This window comes from Pituophis catenifer, unplaced genomic scaffold (assembly GCF_029215685.1).
Source record: "Pituophis catenifer annectens isolate HBS135680 unplaced genomic scaffold, rPitCat1.0.hap2 SCAF_1, whole genome shotgun sequence".
NCBI classification, from domain to species: Eukaryota; Metazoa; Chordata; class Lepidosauria; order Squamata; family Colubridae; genus Pituophis; species Pituophis catenifer.
The window spans coordinates 19010486-19028936 of NW_027256881.1; the positions used below are offsets into that span (position 1 = coordinate 19010486).

The window sequence follows — 18451 nt, forward strand, 5'->3', positions numbered from 1 at the left end:
CTCGCTGGCATAAAATTAGAAGCAACTCAGATGATGAGACAGAACCAAAGAGCAGAGGCTCCTAGGCTTTCCAAATTAAAAGAAAGGAATTGGGAATGGGAAATGCTGCATCTTCCATCATCCATATAGGTTTGGGAATACGGCCAAGCAACCTAGAAATATTGCCACCTTAAAGAGAACCAATTACCTTTATGGAAGAAGAGGGAAGGCAGCAGTGAGTCGACACACCTGCAGGGAGATTTGCCTACCACTTGCTTGCTGGAGGGCTGGCAAATATTACAATGCACGAGCAGGGGAGGCTCCGGTACGTTAAAAATATTGGCTTGCTTCTCACAGCCCAGCATTCAGGAGGACCAATTTTCCATTTGGACAGACAAAGGGTGCCTTACAGTCTCTACTTCAAAATCTTGTCTAGTTTGGCCCTTAGCCCAAAGTGTTGCAGCTGCCTAGGAATTCTGGGAGTTGGGAGAGGGGACATGTCTGAAGGGGACCTAATTGAGAACGACTCATCCAACACAAACTATGCTTCATAGACCGTTTAACACCACGGAATACTACTAAAATTGGGAGATGGGGGAGAAGGGTACAGAAGTCAGGATTTTGCTTAAAAGTACACAAGGTGACCGATACCTTCACACCTCTGTTCTTGAACAAGAAAAAAATAGAGTCAACATTTAAAAGATATTGACTTAGAAAGAGAAATGAGCAGAACAGGTAACTTTTCAGCAGAGGGGAAAAAATGGGGTCTGCTTGCACTCCTGCCCAAGGAATTGGGGGGAGAGGGGAAGTCCTAGGAAGAAAACTACAACTTCCTTGTACCCCCTATAACTGACACTGGTGTATAGGCAACTATGCAACTTTATGAACTGTGGACTTCAACACCTAGAATTTCAGAGCCTGACTCAGGAATTCTGGGAGTTGAAGTCCACAGGTCGTGAAGTTGCCATATTTGCCCACCCTGGTATAGATAATGGAAATCTCTACTTAGAAAGATAGAAAAGCCCCATCTCATCTGCAGACATGTAAAAAAATAAAGCCTCACACTATGTTACATTAATGTCTTAAAATAAAATTTTATCAGTGAGGGTATAAACTTGAAAATATTCTCCACATACCAAATGTAACAAAAAATGTAAATTATACTCCCCCCATCAGCTCTAATTTCAAAATTCAAGACAAGCTTTAACTGTACTCTGGTTAATACAAAATGCATTTCTGAGAAACTCTTTGACAAGGACAACAAGCAGAATTTAGTGTTTTCTTTTTAATACATATATACATACATATATATATATAAACCATAAACACCTGTCTTCCTCCATTAGACTTGCGTTCCACCATAGTTCTGTACATAAACCAACTGGACTGTTCATTTGGCAGGCATTTAAATACTGTCGGACATCCCATCTTCAGCAGATGCTGCTCCCATTGGAAAATAAAATCCTGCACTTTTACAAAACGTTAAAGAGAATTGCATTTATACCTTAATGCTGATTTTTCTTTAAAGAAAATGACACAAAAAAAGAGGACCCTTTACAGACTCAGAAAGAGGAAAGAGTTTAGACGCAGACTGGAATTTTAAAAGGGAGCTTTTCGGGAAGATCACTTTTCTTGGGCATAAGCAGGAGCAAGCATCGATGGTAAGAAAATAACAGGATTCAAGTTATTGGCAACAACACCCTTTGTTGTATTCTGGATATATTCTGGCCTGACCTGATCTTTTTAGTTAGCTTGTTACGACCCAAGTACACGGCTCTCTCTGCTATAATAGACGCCAAAATTGCTTTCTATCCTTAACACAAGTCTTCCAAATGTGTTCATCATGTGAGCAGAAGAACTGTCTTAATGATCTCAAGGAGCCCAACTGGTGAATACGCATCACAAGAAGCCACTGGCAGATTGCATTTTGCTTCCAAAAGTTGCTTCAGTCACTGAGCACACCTTTTCGATCCTACCAATCCTGTAACTCATTCATTCTCCGGAAACTTCTGGTACCTTCTTGCACTCCAATGATAAACAGGCTTCTGCAACAGGTTCCTCGGTCTGCCACTGCAGGAAGAAACACGGCAATCTTGCTAAGGAGTAGCTCTTCTGGTTTGCTTGGAACAGTTTATGGCCCAGCTGTCATATAAGAAACTGCAATGGTCCTCCTCGGCTTCCTTGTCATACTGAGGCATACTGAGAGACTCCTGAGTAAACGAAGCCCTAAATCTAATTATAGCAGACAAAATTTTATGTTCTGAGAAAAAAAACATGTCTTTCTAAAGTTCTCCAGCAGGAAAAGCAGAAGCCAGCATGGACAGCAGAGCTCAAAGCTGTCCCAATCAGGTCAACATCCTGCCTCTCAAAAAATACCCCCAACCTCCAGGTATGTCCTACAAGGAACCGTTTATGATGCCAGAGTGCCTGGGTATGAGAAGCCCAAGGGATCACCTTCTACATACTGCAAAGATCTGATTCATCAAAAACATATTTTTGTGCAAGAACCCTTCTGCCTGGCAATTTCAAACACCCCCAATATTTGGTTTGTAAGACAGAAGGCACTTTTTTAAAAAAAACACTGCATTTTAGGACAATATGAATGGGAAATTATTTCAACTTGCTCTTTCAAGTAGAACCATGACTGAATCTTGGGCCAATTCTGTTTACCATCTATTTCCTTTACCCTAACTTGAGAGGGGGGGGAGTCAATGTACATCTCCCTAAGCCTTAGGCAAATTTGTATATAGGAATTTGAAATTGCTCTGCCTCTAAAGATATAAATCTATTTATGTCCATAATCTGGGTTTCCTATACAAACTTCACTAAATGAAGGGGAATTTCTCAGGAACATCGAAGCCCCCTCCATTGACATTTCTTTATACATCCCCCTCTTGACTTCTGTGGAACTTATATACAAAAGAGCTCGCGGAGGGACTGCATCCTAATTCTTCAGTGCATTCGTTTACCCAGTGGGTTACTGGGATCCAGTGTCTAGTTGTAATTCTATACAGCAGCTAGAAATATTATAATCAAATTGGTTAACACTATTTGGCTATCTCACATCTTCTTAAGTACACAGCCAATTCTGCCCCTCAAACTCCATTTGTATAGGCTTCCTACTGATAAGGTGTGGGCAACTCAAGATGCCCCATTCCCCTTTGTTAAGCATCCCCAGACAAAGATTGTTTCCATCCACAGCAAACTGTTTGGATGTTGCAAGGAAACCCAATTTAATTCAGGGTTTTGTTTTTTTTGTTTTAATGCCATTGAATTCCTTTTCTTTAGACATATCCTGGGGAAAAAAGGCATCTCGGCAAAGATCTTTTGTTGCAAATCTTCTCCAGGGAAACAAACTAATTTCAATTTCCTTTTTTTAAAAAAAAAATCTCAATAACACAATGAACCGTTCTTCAAAGTTATGCTTCAAGTCATCACTCAGCTGAGCTGTACTGACCTTCTTTCTTTGCCAGGACATAGCCGGTCTTTTCTTCCACTATGCACCAAGTTGTGGTAAGTGTTTTAGTTGCATCTATGTGGTCAAATTCCCTTGGCTACCAATACACATAATGTAAACAGGGCGATGTTTCCCTATGGTACCTATAAAGTCTAGAATAATCATGATCTCCCAGTTAAGACTTCCCCCACCTAATTCATACTGAGATGGGAGACTTCCTACAGCTTACCTGGAATATTTGGGGAAAGGTAAAGAAGGAGTAAAGAATATGCCTCTGTGAACTCCTTCAAAGTAGAGTTAAAGCTTGTCTCTGATCAGGTTAAGACTTTCACAAACAGTTCCTCACCATAGCTATTGACTGAGAAGTTACCCAGGGCCCCTATCCTTCGAGTCACTCTAACTGAATTAGCTATGATTCCTGGGGAAAGCAAGTGATATGAATAATATTTTTTTTTAAAAAAAATCTTTTTACTGTGAAATAAACATAAATGGAAGCCGGGCCTTCAAACTGTCAGTCAAAAGTTTGCAAAGCAGTTAATCCTGTTTAGGTGGGAGCTGCCGTTTCCAGGCCTCGTTCAAGTATACTAGTCGTTTGTAGTTGATGATCAAGAGAACGAAGTTCAGCAAGTATGTGATAACACAGACAACGCAGAATTCCTTCAGCACAAAGTACAGAATGTAAGACAGGTACAAAGATCCTATTACTGATACTATGGAGGACATCATGAGGACCAGCGCTGCTACTGCACTTGCTGTCATACCTAGAAGAAGAAGACGACAAGCAGTTACTGCGGTGGCTTCCTTTCATTATAAGCAGTTGTCGATCAACAAGAACTCAAGTCAAGGGGCTAGAAGTGCAAATGCGGTCAAACCTGCCTGGTGCCATTTCAAAGTCTTGTTAGATCAATCAAGGAGGAGGTTTCTCCTCAACTGGAAGGCTTAAGAACAAATTAGTAAAAGGCTGCTTACTGCATGCTGATGTGAAGGGAACAAGCAATGCCTTTTTTCACAGAATTATAAGACTGGAAAGGGCCAAAGACCTTGCCCCATTGCCAGAATTCATTGTGTGGCATTCCAAACTAATGACTGTCCGATCTCCACATGAGCACATCCATTGAAAAGGAGCCCACCAGTTCTCCAGATAGCTGATTCCACTTGCAAAGTATTTCTAAAATGCTGCAAACACCTACAACATCTAATTTATGGATAATTGTTAAGATACAGCTTAGATACAGCTCAGTTCAGTAACTGAGGAGCAGAATTTATGAGAAATTTAGAAGAGGTTTATCCATTGCTGTTCATAATCCTGATTAAATGGCATTTACAAATTTAGAGGCAGACCGATTCTATTTTTCTGTTGCTAAAATGGAAGAGAATGGGGTTCTCTTGCCCTGACCATGGACTTTCCCAGTCCCATCTGACTGCCCACTGTAGAAAACAATCCACTCACTTAGGAGGATCACATGCTTTGGATCCAGCACTTATGACTGAGAGTTAGTATCAGAAATGCCAAGCAAGCGGATATCCATCTCTCCCACCACTTTAAATAAACAGTACACATTCCTCCTTTCAACAGATAAATTCCCAATTATTCAGGAGTTTCTAGACTGTACTATAACTTCAGGTTCTCATTAGTTTATATGTTAGCAGACCCATTAAATACAGTCTAGAAGAAAAAGTGCCAGGATTTTCAGCCCACTGATTTTAAGAACTGAAGAAACATACAGCTGCTTGCCTAGCCCTTCTGGAACTGTTAATACAATGTTGTGTGGGCATTAAGCACGACCCATAATTAACTGCAATTCAAATCTCAGTTTGCAAAACCTTACCTTGCAGTTAATTTTGCGAAGCGTTAAAATTTCCCAAGTTTATTTTTGGAAAAAAAAAAAAAGAGAAGAGAAGGGAAGGGGCGAATTTGCAGGCTGGAGAAACAGCAGAAAACTGGAGACAGGAGAGGAAGAAGACTGCATGAGACCCTGGAGAGTTCCACATTCTCTTAACTGCCTCCAGGAAATGAAGCAACATTATGACTGGGCTCAGAAAATGTAATTAAGCCATAAATTAAATTAAATTAAAATAAAATAAAATAAAATAAATAAAATAAAATAAAATAAAATATGTAAGCCGTCCAGAGTCGCCATATAGGGCAGGTGGTAGCATAAAAATTTATTAAATGAATAAAATTATATAATAAATAGTTGTTTTACTATAATATAGTATGGGAACCTAGATACTGTGGTATATACATATACACACTACAGTGAGGTGATATGTGAGCAATCCATGATAATTGGTCAACAAACAATGGCTTAGCATAAAGTATGAAATCTAGTCTTCACACAAATTATGAAATACTCTCTTCATTATATTACCCTGTTTCCCCTAAAATAAGACAATAAGATAATAAGCCCAATCAGGCTTTTGAGCGCATGCGATAAAATAAGCCCCTCCCCCGAAAATAAGCCCTCCCCAAAAATATTTAATTGCATGCACAGCCGGTCCCCCCGTTTCCTCTGGTTAGGGTTAGGGAGATAGAATTGGAAATCAGGTAAGACGGCAAGAGGAGCCCCATCTTGTTCCACACGCCCCAAAGTAATAAGACATCCTCCTAAGTAAGGCCAGCACTTATTTCGGATTTCAAAAAAATATAAAACAGGGAAACATGGTAAATATGCATTTTCATAATGTCTGCTCAGTTACAAAACACGTCTGCCCCTCTTTGAGGATCCAAAGGTTACTTCATAATGGAACTAGAAAACTGGTCAAGAGGTTGAAGCAGAGGATCTAGGACTCCTGCAGGAAATTCATGCACACTCACTGCGGGTACAGGTCCCGTGTCTCAGGTGAAGAAGATGATGCACAAGTCATCCCTATATTGTTTTACACAGCAATAATGTCATGCATGGCATTTTTCTAGGGCATGCAAACAGAGAATGGATCCTGGCCCCACAACCTGAAGTCTTGATAGTAGGGAGAGTAGAAGAGAGGGAGTGGGAGGATGAAAGAGGCAAGGGTGGGACACGGGTGAACAGGAGCAGACACTGTTACACACACCTGCAAATACACTCACAAAAATAGCTTTGTGTATAATGCATCATGATTACCTGTGTATAATTAGTTAAAAATAATTATTCAGGTTTTGGGGGAAAGAGATGAGTTTATTTTTATTAGAATTTTCCAATCTGGTTGTTTGGAGGGAATTTTTCTTTGCCATCATTTACAAGCAACTAAAGCAATGGCTATTTGCAAAAGTCTGGCCTGGATCTAAAGGAAGGAGTAGACATGCCATGGAGAAGATTGGGAAGGGAATTCTAGCTATCATAGATAACGGAAGGAGGTAATGAGGAATCTGATTATCATCCCCAGTTCTCCAATGTTGATTCCCCCCCTCCCGCCAGCAAAAATACAAAACAAAACCCTGCTTTGAAATCCCTGGGAATTAACAATCTTTTCCAGCTTTGCTTTAGGATCTGCAGGCACTGCTGAGAGGACTGTGAACGTGACTTAGACATCACATTTGTCAAGCAGGCATGAATTAAATGGGAGATTAGTGAAGCACATGCTACAATTGTTAGGACTCAATACATATTGTACAAGATTTTGATTACTAGACTGAAATAATCGCCCACAAAAAAATTATATCCTGCCTTTTTGCCTAGAGGAGCAAAAAATAAGGAAGAGGTAGGTGGGAGTGAGAGATGATAGTCTGCTACTTACCAAGCAACATTTGCAGTATATAGAATACAAGACCGAAAACGCTGTTTGGTTGATTTATTGCACTGTCTTTTCCAAAAATGGAGCCTAGTAGGCCAAATCCTCGACCCCATCTGAAAGAAAACAGTCCATTAAGTCTTAAGTGGTAAGCACTTGCTTTAATAAAAATACAAATCTATACAAAGAACGCACTTATATACCCACATTCACTATGAACAAGTCAGGTAATAAATATATAGCATTATAGGATGGATGGATGGATGGATAGTGTTCCCTGCTAATTTATTGAACAACATTCAGATTATGCTAAATTTTGATTACAAACCGTGGTTTACCAAACAATCCACAATATATAATACAACTCAATAATAAGCTACATTTATTAAAGCTACTGTAATAAATGGTTATTAAAGCTACTAAAACTCGCTAATCTAAAACAAAACAGACATGCTAGTGTGATGCGTGAGCCCTAATCCATCACAAACAAGCTGCTACCCATTACCCAACTAAGCACTACCTTTAGCAGTGCAGATCCTCTCTACTGACCATTCTGAATGATGCAAATCCATCACCACAAATGCAAAGCAGAAGAAAAATCTATGCAAATTTCATTTCAAATAGTAACTATCACAGTTACTCAGGATAATAAGGGGTTTTTGTTGTTGAGCTGAGTTTTGTTTTGGTTTGATTTGGGGGGGGGGGGGTTGCCTTCAAGTCAATTTAGGGATTAGTCTCTGCGTGGATTTTTTTTTTTGGGGGGGGGCAAGATTTCAGAAGTATTTTGCCCTTGCCTTCTTCCTATGGCTGAGAGAGAGTGAGTGACCCAAAGTCACGCAGTTGGCTTTGTGTTTAAAGTGGGACTAGAACTCACAGTCTCCCAGTTTCTAGTCGGAGTGCCTTAACCATTACATCAACTACAGTCCTTAAAATAAAATTTAAAATGCCTGGCTGTAGAGTACTTTTCACTTTCCATCATAACATTTCCTATACCCATGCAGTAAACAGACTCATAATGGGACTCCATATGTGACTCAGCAGGCACTCCCCACCTCCCCCAGCCCAGGAAGCTTAAATCAGAATACAGGTGAAAAGCAATAATCTGCAGAACTGAATACAGACGTAAATGAATCATCTGCTTATATCAGCCTGAACCCTGTTGAAATATGACTAACTTCCAGATAGGCTAAGCATATTTCTACATTTCTGAAATAGAGAGCCAAATGGGTGGGGAAGATATGGGTTGAACGTAGGTGTGCCTGTTTTTAATGCAGAAGGCATCAGGTGTTTTAAAAAAGAGAAATTTTTAAAAAAGAGAAATACAGAAAAACATACAAATTAAAAGAAAAGTGTTGAATCCAATGATTAAATGACAGATAAAGAATCCTGAGCATTAATATACTAAATTAATATAAATCATCTAAATATATACTTACGGTAATCATACAATTAACATTATGTCAAATCATGCAAAGAATTGTGTCCCTTCTTCTAAGATAATTTTATAAGAAAGAACTGGGTTTAGCATTTCAACTTAAATAGGGCTTAAGAAATGCTGTGTTTTAGAAGCCTGGGGATCCTTATGTGAAGAGGTTTGCCCACTTTTAAGACAGTTGGAGATTTTGCTTATAAAGTTTTTCAATAATTTGTGGAACTGCATAAAAAGAGGCTCTACAGACCATATTATGGTTTAGTGCAAGGTGTCATTCTATTCTATTCTATTCTATTCTATTCTATTCTATTCTATTCTATTCTATTCTATTCTATTCTATTCTATATTGAATATTGTACATTCAGAATGAGTATACAAAAACTGCTATCTGTTCAGAGACCAGAAAAACCGGTTAAATAGTCCCAAAACTATGTGCCATCACACCTCTAGATTAAGAAGTAGTGCATATCTGATGGGGAAAAAAACCAGTTAGACTGGTAATTTTTAACTAAGCCCTACTCTGGAGTCATTTTCAATGAATGAAAAGGGGCAATGAGAAAAGGCAAATTGGTTTAAACATGCCAACTTTAAAATATTACTCCAAAAAGTTTGCGTTACAGGTTAATTACAGGTTAGAGCCTTGATAGTACAGTGGTTTAATGCACCCTGTTATTAACACAGCTGCCTGCAATTTCTGCTGGTTCGAATCTCTCCAAGGCTCAAGGTTGACTCAGCCTTCCATCCTTTCTAAGGTAGGTGAAATGAGGACCCAGTTTGTGGGGGCAATAAGCTGACTTTGTATAAAAATATACAAAAGAATGAAGGCTATTGCTTAACGCATTGTAAGCCGCCCTGAGTCTCCGGAGAAGGGCGGCATATAAATCAAATTAAAAAATAATAATAATAATAATTCAGTTATTGCATTCATCGCCTACACTGTTGTGAATGAGTCTAAGCCACCTGAGCCCTGAAACATGGGGCTTGCGACCCAATTCAATGAACCTTTTAAAGAAATGCACAAATACTGGCAACTTGGCATTAATCATGCATTGGGTGTGCAATATATATATACACCCATGTAAAAGAGAGCCCACAGTTCTGAACTTTATCACACTTTGTCTTATCCTTGACTGTTGGCATAAGAGTTTGACTGCTCAAGACAACAATGCAAAATGCTACATATTGCTGTGCCCACACTACCTTTTGCTTGAAAACAGAATATTAATATTGATTTTTAAATTAGTGCAACTTTTTAGAACAGTTGGGGACAACCATTAGTAAGCAACTGCCAACCATAAAATATAAGTCAGATTGCTCGTTGGTGAACAGCTTTCACCTGACTAAAAACGTGAACTGCAAAATAACTGTGCCATCCATCTATTCTCTGCTCTCTTCCACCCCATCCTAGGAATTAAAAAGATGCTAGTGAAGTAACGCATGTTTTATGTATAAGAGGCACGCTTTGATCCTGGCATCTCCAAAGAGAACAATTGCAGATGGGAGGAATAGATGGTACATTGAATAGGGACACTGTTTAGCTGTGCAGAATGGGTTGCAGTAATGTGGCTAACAAATTCATTAGTAATGGCTTAGCATGTTGGCTTAATTTAGCCATCTGGGGCTGATTCAATAAATCATGATTAAATAACACACAACTCAAATGGTACTATGGCTATACTCAGTGGGAATTATGGAACTTTAATACAAAACTTCAGAAGGGCAGCAGATTTAAAAGAGGCTGGGCAAAGAATAACGGGTGGAGAGATCTAATTGCCAAATATATGATAAGGTAAGTTCTATACTTATGTAGTATTTATTTGATATATATTACATATCTTTTCTACGGTATTTAGTTACATTTGTACACTGCCTGACTCCCAGAAACACTACATAGTTCACAAAGCAGAAAAAAAAAACCACACAATAGTAAAAATAAGGAAAATGATGACAAAAAATGCAGTAACAAAGCACACCCATTCCTTGAAAGGGCTTCCCCCATCCTAGTCAAAAGCCTTCTGAAACACAAGCAGTTTGAGCCCACTTAGATGTTTGGGGAAACCTCACTCCAAAGAGAAGGAATTAGATGTAGCCAAATTTATATAATCCAACTATATTGAGATTGTTCATCAGTCCTACTCAAAGAAAATTCATGGGTACTATTCAAGAGAGCAAATTAATTGCCTTTAGGCCATGTAAGTAAAGATTTTTTTTTTTTACAAAAGCTTCTATTTCAAGCCAAAGCATATTAACATAAACATTTTATGGTACTGATAATGGATTGATTTAACATCTAAGTGAAATTTTCCCAATGGTTTAGGTACATTAAATTTAAGGTCTTGTGGTTTGATTTCTGAGTAGGCCTCTGTGATTGAATTGTGAAAGGGGTTAGGTATATGCATTAATAGAGATAGCAATGCTCTCAACAGCTTTCAATGTCCATGATAAAAAAATTGGAGTTGAAGTGAGGAATTGTAGTGAAATGTCAACTTCTGGTCCAAAAAAACTCACATCATTATTTGAGTCCAATTCTTTTATGCAAACTTCCAGGCAACTGCCAATTAATAAAGCCTTTTCAGACTTCTGCCCGGATAACTTCAATTAAATTTTAGAAATATGAATTACTTCATGCACATATCCTGGATATAACAACCACTGTTAAAATATTATTTTTCTCCATTTGAATGTATTTTAATAAATGTTTATATTATTTTTAACTGAGTTGAATTACAGGAGAACTTCTAGATTCCTCAGTAGGTTTATGGACAGCAAAAACATATCCAAAATTTGGAGAAAGCGAGCAGACATTCAGTGGAACAAGGAGAGTACAGAATTAGAAAAATACTATTTGATGAAACAAGCAAATGAGCTTCCTGGTTTTTTTTGTTTGAACAGCCTACCTCAACATTACAACCACCAGATGTGTTTGACTGCACTGTTCACATTTCCTAATTGTTCCACTAGAACATTCACAAAGTAGCTGAACAAACAAAACTGTGGCCCAACTCATTAGAAAATGTATATTTGAAACTTGGTAATAGGTATGCAAATAATGGATACATTTTGTCAATGCTATGAAGATAACAAACATCAGCCTGACTATAACCTAACAAACAGAGAATTGATGAGGAGATGAATATGCACCTATTGTTGCTATTACTAGTACACTTGGTCACACAGTCACCCAGATGTTTAGACTAGATTTGACATTTTTATCCACCATCACCTACCGAGTCCTTCCTCATGACCTAGATAGGCAGCTTTTGTTCTTTAACAATATTAAAGGCACTGTCGTAAGATGTAAGCTGTTCCAAGTAAACCTCCCTTTTGCAATTGACTGGTGGTTATTTTGTCAATACCAATGGTGTTCAAATAGTGTTCCAGATGTTTTGGGATTGCACCCAAGAAATCCATTACTATTGGTACTATCTTTGCTTTCTTTTGCATATCCACAATCCAGATTTTTTGGTTTATCTTACCGATAATTGCTAAGTCTCGAGTGTTGTGTGACAGGTGCTTGTTTGAATTCTAAACTCCTAGAGAACTTTAGCTTCATCATTTTCTATTACTTTCTATTATTTTGTGGCCCCACCTGTTCTTGCTTGCAGGCAAATGATATTTCTTGCAAATATTCCAATGAAGCATTGTTGCTACTTTGTCACACTGTTGTTTATAGTCGTCAGTCTGTGCAATCTTTCTGGAGCAGCTAATTAGCGTGTCCACTGATTCTTCCACTTTTTATTCTTGTCTTTGAATCAGTGTTGATTCCTGATGACTGTCTGGAAAATCCCTGCAATTTTCTTGGCAAAATTTTGGAAGTGGCTTGCCAGTGTTTTCTTCCTATGGTTGAGAGAAAGTGACTGGCCCAAGGTTATCCAACTGGTTTTGTGCCCAAGGCAGGACTAAAACTCACAATCTCCCAGTTCCTAGAGCAGTGATGGCGAACCTATGGCAGGTGTGCCAGAGGTGGCACTCAGCGCCCTCTCTGTGGGCACGCGAGCCATTGCCTCAGCTCAGCTCTGGCACGCATGCGTGCACGCCTCCCACCAGCCAGCTGGTCTTTGGGTCTCTGCCGCACATGTGTGGGGGGTGGGGCACATGCAGGGGCCACGCGCACATATGTGGGGTGTGGCGCTGCGCACACATGCGGGGGCGGGGGCATGTACATGCACGGGGCATGTGCATTGCATTTTGGGGGTTCACATGCATGCACTTTGGGCACTCAGTCCGGAAAAGGTTAGCCATCACTGTCCTAGAGTGATGGCATAACCACCAACAAAATTACCATTATTCATAGTATCAGAGGGGGAAGACATTACACTCAAGCATTCTTCATCATGCCCAAATACACATTTAACTGAGAGATCCCTACCAACTGCCAGCAGCAGCCATGAAATCATGAAAGGAAGCAGCGGCCGCCTTTCCACTTTATTAGACCCAATGCTTTTCATTACTACATGTGGAACTAGTAACCAAGAGATACACTTACTTTTTTCCTCTGACTTTTTTTTCCTTCTGTATTGTTCCTTTCTTATCATAAGCTGCAGGCAACAACTTTTGGATTTCTGATCATGGTACAAAATATTGGGAAGCTTTTTTTAATTGAACTGTGGGACTATTAGAAATATCTAAGCAGAACAATTCAGATCCACATGCAAGTGGACTAAAAATCAACAAGGCTGGCAGTAATGTAAGGACAAATGAAACAAGTGGGAAAGGGTTGTTCTTTCCTTTGTCCGACCTTTATTCACCTACAGATATTGCAGTAGCCCACAAGATTTTCTTTCAGATATACAGTACATGTACTTGTTTACTGAGACAGATAGACAAACCCTTTTTCACCCAAATCTAGCCAAAGCCCTATGTCCAATTACTTTTCACAAAGAGGATTAGACTAGAAACTAGCATTATTTGAATGTGCAAGCTAATGAATATAGATCTAAATGACAGTGCATAAGGTTCTGTTATATTATTCTTAGATTACTGTATACAAAAAGATACAATTTGTTTTCTTGCCTAAGTCGGATTAGGTAAAGTTATTTGATACTGGCTCTACCAGTTTCAGTTTAAACCTTTTCAAAATTCAAATCCAGTTTGATCTGTTTGCCATATATCCATAGTAAGAAATCAAACAAAACAAATCCATGGAGACAATTTCAGCAAGCCCCCCTTCGTCACTTTCTAAGTGCCACACCTTTCCTGCATCATTACTTCAACCGCTTTACAATTTTACAGGCGTTTCCTAATTCTAAACCGAAAAACTACTGGAATTTTTTTTTCCGCACACAAATGTCCAAGTGTCCTATAACTGTAAAATATTCAGATGTTACTCAACTTCTGAAAATATGATACTTATAGCAGATGTCCTCTCTAGCAAGAACTACAACATGCAGGAGATTCAACCCTAAAGAGATACTCTACGAGGTGCTGCTGTTGCCAAGTCCGTCAAGCTCAAATTTAGTAAAGAGCTGAAAATGTCCAGTTCTCTTGTCACCTATAGGAAGCTAGGCAATCAGAAAGACGGTGTGTACAATACTTAACATTTTTTAGCTACAAATGGCTAGTTTAAAACACAAATGACTAACTATTCTGGATTTGCAAGGCTGGCATTATTATTTTCTTTCAAGGCATAGCAAACATGAAAAGTAATTACAGGTAGTCCTCAACTTACAACAGTTCATTTAGTGACTGTTTGAAACAGCACTGAAAAAAGTGACATGACCATTTTTCACAGTTATGACCTTTGCAGCATCCCCATGATCATGTGCTCAAAATTCAGATGCTTGGCCACTGGTTCATATTTATGACAGTTGCAGTGTCTCGGGGTCAGGAGGTCCCCTTTTGTGACCTTCTGACAAGCAAAGTCAATGGGGAAGTCAGATTCACTTAACAACCAAATTACTAACTTATCAACTGCAGTGATTCGCTTAACAACTTTGGCAAGAAATGTCATAAAATGGGGCAAAACTCACTTAACAAATTTCTCACTTAACCACAGAAAGGTTGGGCTCAATTGTGGTCGTAAGTTGAGGACTACTGCCCTATATGCATATGAGGTGTCTGCAGTTCTGTTAAAAATGTACAATGTCTTTGCATGTTTCAAGGGAACTCAGAACCAAGTATTCTTACTCATATGAAATGTAATGACACACATCACTTAGAAACTTGCAAGTGGTCCACAGGATTTCTGGACTGATGCAGGGATGCAGGACTAGAAAATAATCAATGCTACTTAATTTCTAGAAAGAAAGGAAGAAGCTAGGACATGCTCTCTCTGTCTTTGTCTAAGATCTAATCTCCCACAAGTCTAATAATGCAGGGGGGAATAAACATGTCCTCCCCTGCAAATTTGTTTCCTGAGAAGGAATTTCTTTTTCAGTAAAGAAGAAATTCAACAGATCAGTCATGCAATGCAGAAGAGTGATCTCTGACATTGAGCAAACAAATTCTTGCCCTGCTCCCTTTTCTCAATGCAAAGAAAGCAAATCCAGGGGCAGAAAAGGATATGAAACACAGCAAAGAGCGCTTCTTGGTTCTACCCACTTTAAACATTCCCCAAATTTATTACTAATCCATGGTCTGTAGAAAAATGAATGTAGTCCTCCAACTAAAATGGTTCACTAGTGCTGTTCTCATAATTTTTACAGTTGTCTTATATGATTGACATTCCTTTATTTTACTTAGTTTTTCTGACCTAGCCCCTAGCCTGAGGTTATTCTGATTTTGAACTGACCCTTTAGATTTGACATCTTACTCTCCAACCAAGCTATGATAGCACTCACTACCTGTCTGTTAATTAAAACTGATGTGTATTAGGTGAAATCCAAACAATATTTATCCCTCAAACCAGAACAAGGCACAGATTCTTTAAGAGAAAAGCAAAGATAGGTCAGTCTCATTGGGAAATTTTTATTGGCCAACGGGGAATAGGGGTCAAAGAGTCCCACTGTATCTTATTAGGCAATTTAGCTCTGAACGTAACTGAAAAGATAATATCAACTGAAAAGATATCGTATTGTCAGAGAAGCATGGGGGAGGGGAGGGAAATGATAAATCAAACAGCAAGAATTCTATTACCAAAATGTATTTAATCTACCTTTTGCACAGTACATATACACAGAAAAAAATCACTGGCTGCTTTCAACGATTACCAACACAGCCTGAAAAGAACACAATTTGGTTCTGAACTTTAAAAAAAAAAAAAAAAAACCCAATATCCAGCACTTAAAGCAGTGGCAAAAATATTTTTTCCAATTTCCAATGTAAAGTTGAGGCATTTGCTTTGAATTGAAAAAACTAAAAATATGAACTTTTTCTATAATTTTGTTTAAGATCTTGCAAGTTTTATAAATCTGCCATCTACAAAAACTGTTCTCCACTAGGCTAAAGTAGACTGAAAAAGTGAACATTACCGGATTCATAAATAGTTGTGTGAATATTGCAAAAATTATATGACTGCAAGTACACAGTAGTATGGAACACACAAAACAGTAGAACTAATCTCTCTACTTGCAAAATATTATCCAACCTGAACAGCAGCAAGTCAATCTTTTGGAAAAAAATATTACCAATGATAGGCACTAATAACAAGTTAATGCAGTGGTATGCAAGAATATTTTGACCCCTATTTTTAATACAGAACTTTGGAAAATACCTGCATAACAAAATTGAGAACCTTTTTATTGCTGAGAGTAAACCTAAAAGCTTCACCATGCAATATCTAACAATGTTGAAGATTGTCAGCAAATGTCCAACTCGAGCTTCTTCCAACACTTACGTTCAAGACACAAAGTACTTGTTAAGTGATGAACATTTTTGGAGCAGGAACATCTAGCCATAATAAAATACATGCTTTGATATGTTCTGCACAAATGCACTTCATTTGACAGGAACCTTCTTTACTATTTTCAACATAAGAAACCTCTACTCAGCATTTAGCCCCAAATGTTTCCATACCCAAACTCTACTGAAATTCTGCTACAGCAATAGCATACTCATACTTTAGAGACACCTATGTGCTATTGTTGAATTTAGATTTCCTCCATATACATCTGACTTTTCTAAATGTTTCCTTTCCCTAATTTCTACAAACCACCCACTCAGTTCATTCAGCCAGGGTCTGCAGACATCATCAAATAAAAACTTATCACAAGCTATTGATTCTTGAAGCCTACATAGTATACAGCCAAAGTAAAAATAGTTCAGGTTCACACCCACATTAGTGAATGTGGCCTCACCCCATTCTTTCAATTCTCTGCTTCAGTCCATTCAACAACCACATACTCTCCTTCAAGCACATCCAGGCACTAAGCATACTTATAAAATCAATTTATCAACACTGATTAGCAACCTACCCTGGAGGCAACATTTAACAGGCTAGTAATGGAAAGATCCTAATTCAATGTCCTCAGCTTTCATGGAGCTTTTCCATTTAATTCAGTTGTAAAGTCTTGAAGCTCCCTAAAAATTCACTCACAAGATATAAACAGGAAATGATTGACAATTACAATAGGTTTCACAGATCTGCCATTATCAAATGAGTTTGATAAATAATGGACTTCTCATTAAAATCAATTTTTTGTTAGTAAATTAGTAACTAGTAGTAATGCTAGTAATATTAACACTGCTTAACTAACCTAGTTGGTATGTTACAGTGCTTTGCTCTGATTTGCAATGCTAAGCTTTTTCATCTCATTACTTTTTAATGTTTCCCTTCTCCCTTTTCGTTCCTTTCTTGTTAATTAAAAACAACATTCATCATTCTGATCTGAAGAAAACTGATCCAGAAAAACAATCAATACTCTCTGCATCTCTTTAGCTGTGATTAACAGCTCTGTAACACAGGCCAACATGATTAACAAGGGAGACTTTAGAGATAAAAATTAATACTGGGAATGACTTATTTCTGCGATTCTTGTATTAGTGAATACGTTTTCAATCACGGAGGGGTTTTGGGCAAAGCCTCAGGGCTGAGGAAATACCCCCCAAGAAACTTGAGGGACTAGTGAATTTGAATTAGAATAATTTTGGAGAAAGGATGAGCAACTCTACAAACACTCGGCAGCTCTCCTAACTTTCGCACAATCACGGCTAGCCAACGGAGCAAATCCCAAACAGTTCCTGGCGGCTTCCGCCTCACCCCCCACCCGTATTCTCCCGCTTGCTTGACCTGGAGGAGATGGCAGAGGAGCACCGGACACGCTCGCTGAGGTCACAGAGTGCCTGGTATTGGAGGTCGCGACCCTTCTCGCGCTCCAAGTGGCAGGCGTAGAGCGAAAGAATAATCCCGGCCAGACACACGATGTAGCGGGCCACCCGCTCCCAGCGCGGCACCGAGACTCGCAGCAGGACGGGCGCCGCCATCTTAGCCCAGCCCTCGCTTAGGCGGACCCGGCAGGAGACTCCTCGCCCCTGTGCGCGCGCAGGGCACGCCACACCACGCCGGAATGCGGAGCGCGCGCACCACTCGTTTATTGGCTCGCCGCCGTAAGGAAAACCACGCCCACTTTCTCCTGCCGTCGACCGCTTGCCGGGCCATGGGTGTTTCTCCTCCTTTTTTTTCTGTTCTGAGCAGAACGTGGCGCTTTCCGTCGTAACAAGAGGCGAAACCAGATGACCAATCATTCGCGAGCGCGGGAGGAAACCCCGCCCACCTGCCTCTTAAGAATTAACGATATCGCGAGATCTGCAGTTTGAAACAAGGAGCTCAAGTGTTGTATCGTAGTCTGGTTTTGTTTCTTGCTCTCACAAGCTGCGATTTATTGCGTGAACGTTTTCCAAAGATTTTGTGACCGTGCATCTAGAATAGCTTGCAAGACACAATAGCTCAGCGGCTCAACTATGGCTTATTGAATAAACTAACTAGATGAATTCAT

General features: G+C 39.2%; 1 protein-coding gene across 1 annotated transcript; it reads right to left on the reverse strand.

The window, feature by feature from the left end:
• Positions 1-919: 919 nt before the first annotated feature.
• On the reverse strand, positions 920-18200 carry VKORC1L1 (vitamin K epoxide reductase complex subunit 1 like 1). The gene is made up of 3 exons (XM_070932109.1): positions 17746-18200; positions 7154-7263; positions 920-4197 (listed from the first exon to the last, which is right to left on the reverse strand). Exons 1-3 carry the CDS (start codon positions 18198-18200, stop codon positions 3971-3973), a joined length of 792 nt encoding a protein of 263 aa, XP_070788210.1. The 3' UTR covers positions 920-3970.
• Between the last annotated feature and the right edge of the window lie 251 nt (positions 18201-18451).

Coding starts and splice junctions, on each gene's coding strand:
- VKORC1L1 (XM_070932109.1), bottom strand. CDS start 18,200: ATGATTGGTCATCTGGTTTCGCCTCTTGTTACGACGGAAAGCGCCACG. Junction 7,264..17,745: donor TCCTCTGCCATCTCCTCCAG/GTCAAGCAAGCG, acceptor GTTTTCTTTCAG/ATGGGGTCGAGGATTTGGCC. Junction 4,198..7,153: donor TATACTGCAAATGTTGCTTG/GTAAGTAGCAGA, acceptor TTCTTCTTCTAG/GTATGACAGCAAGTGCAGTA.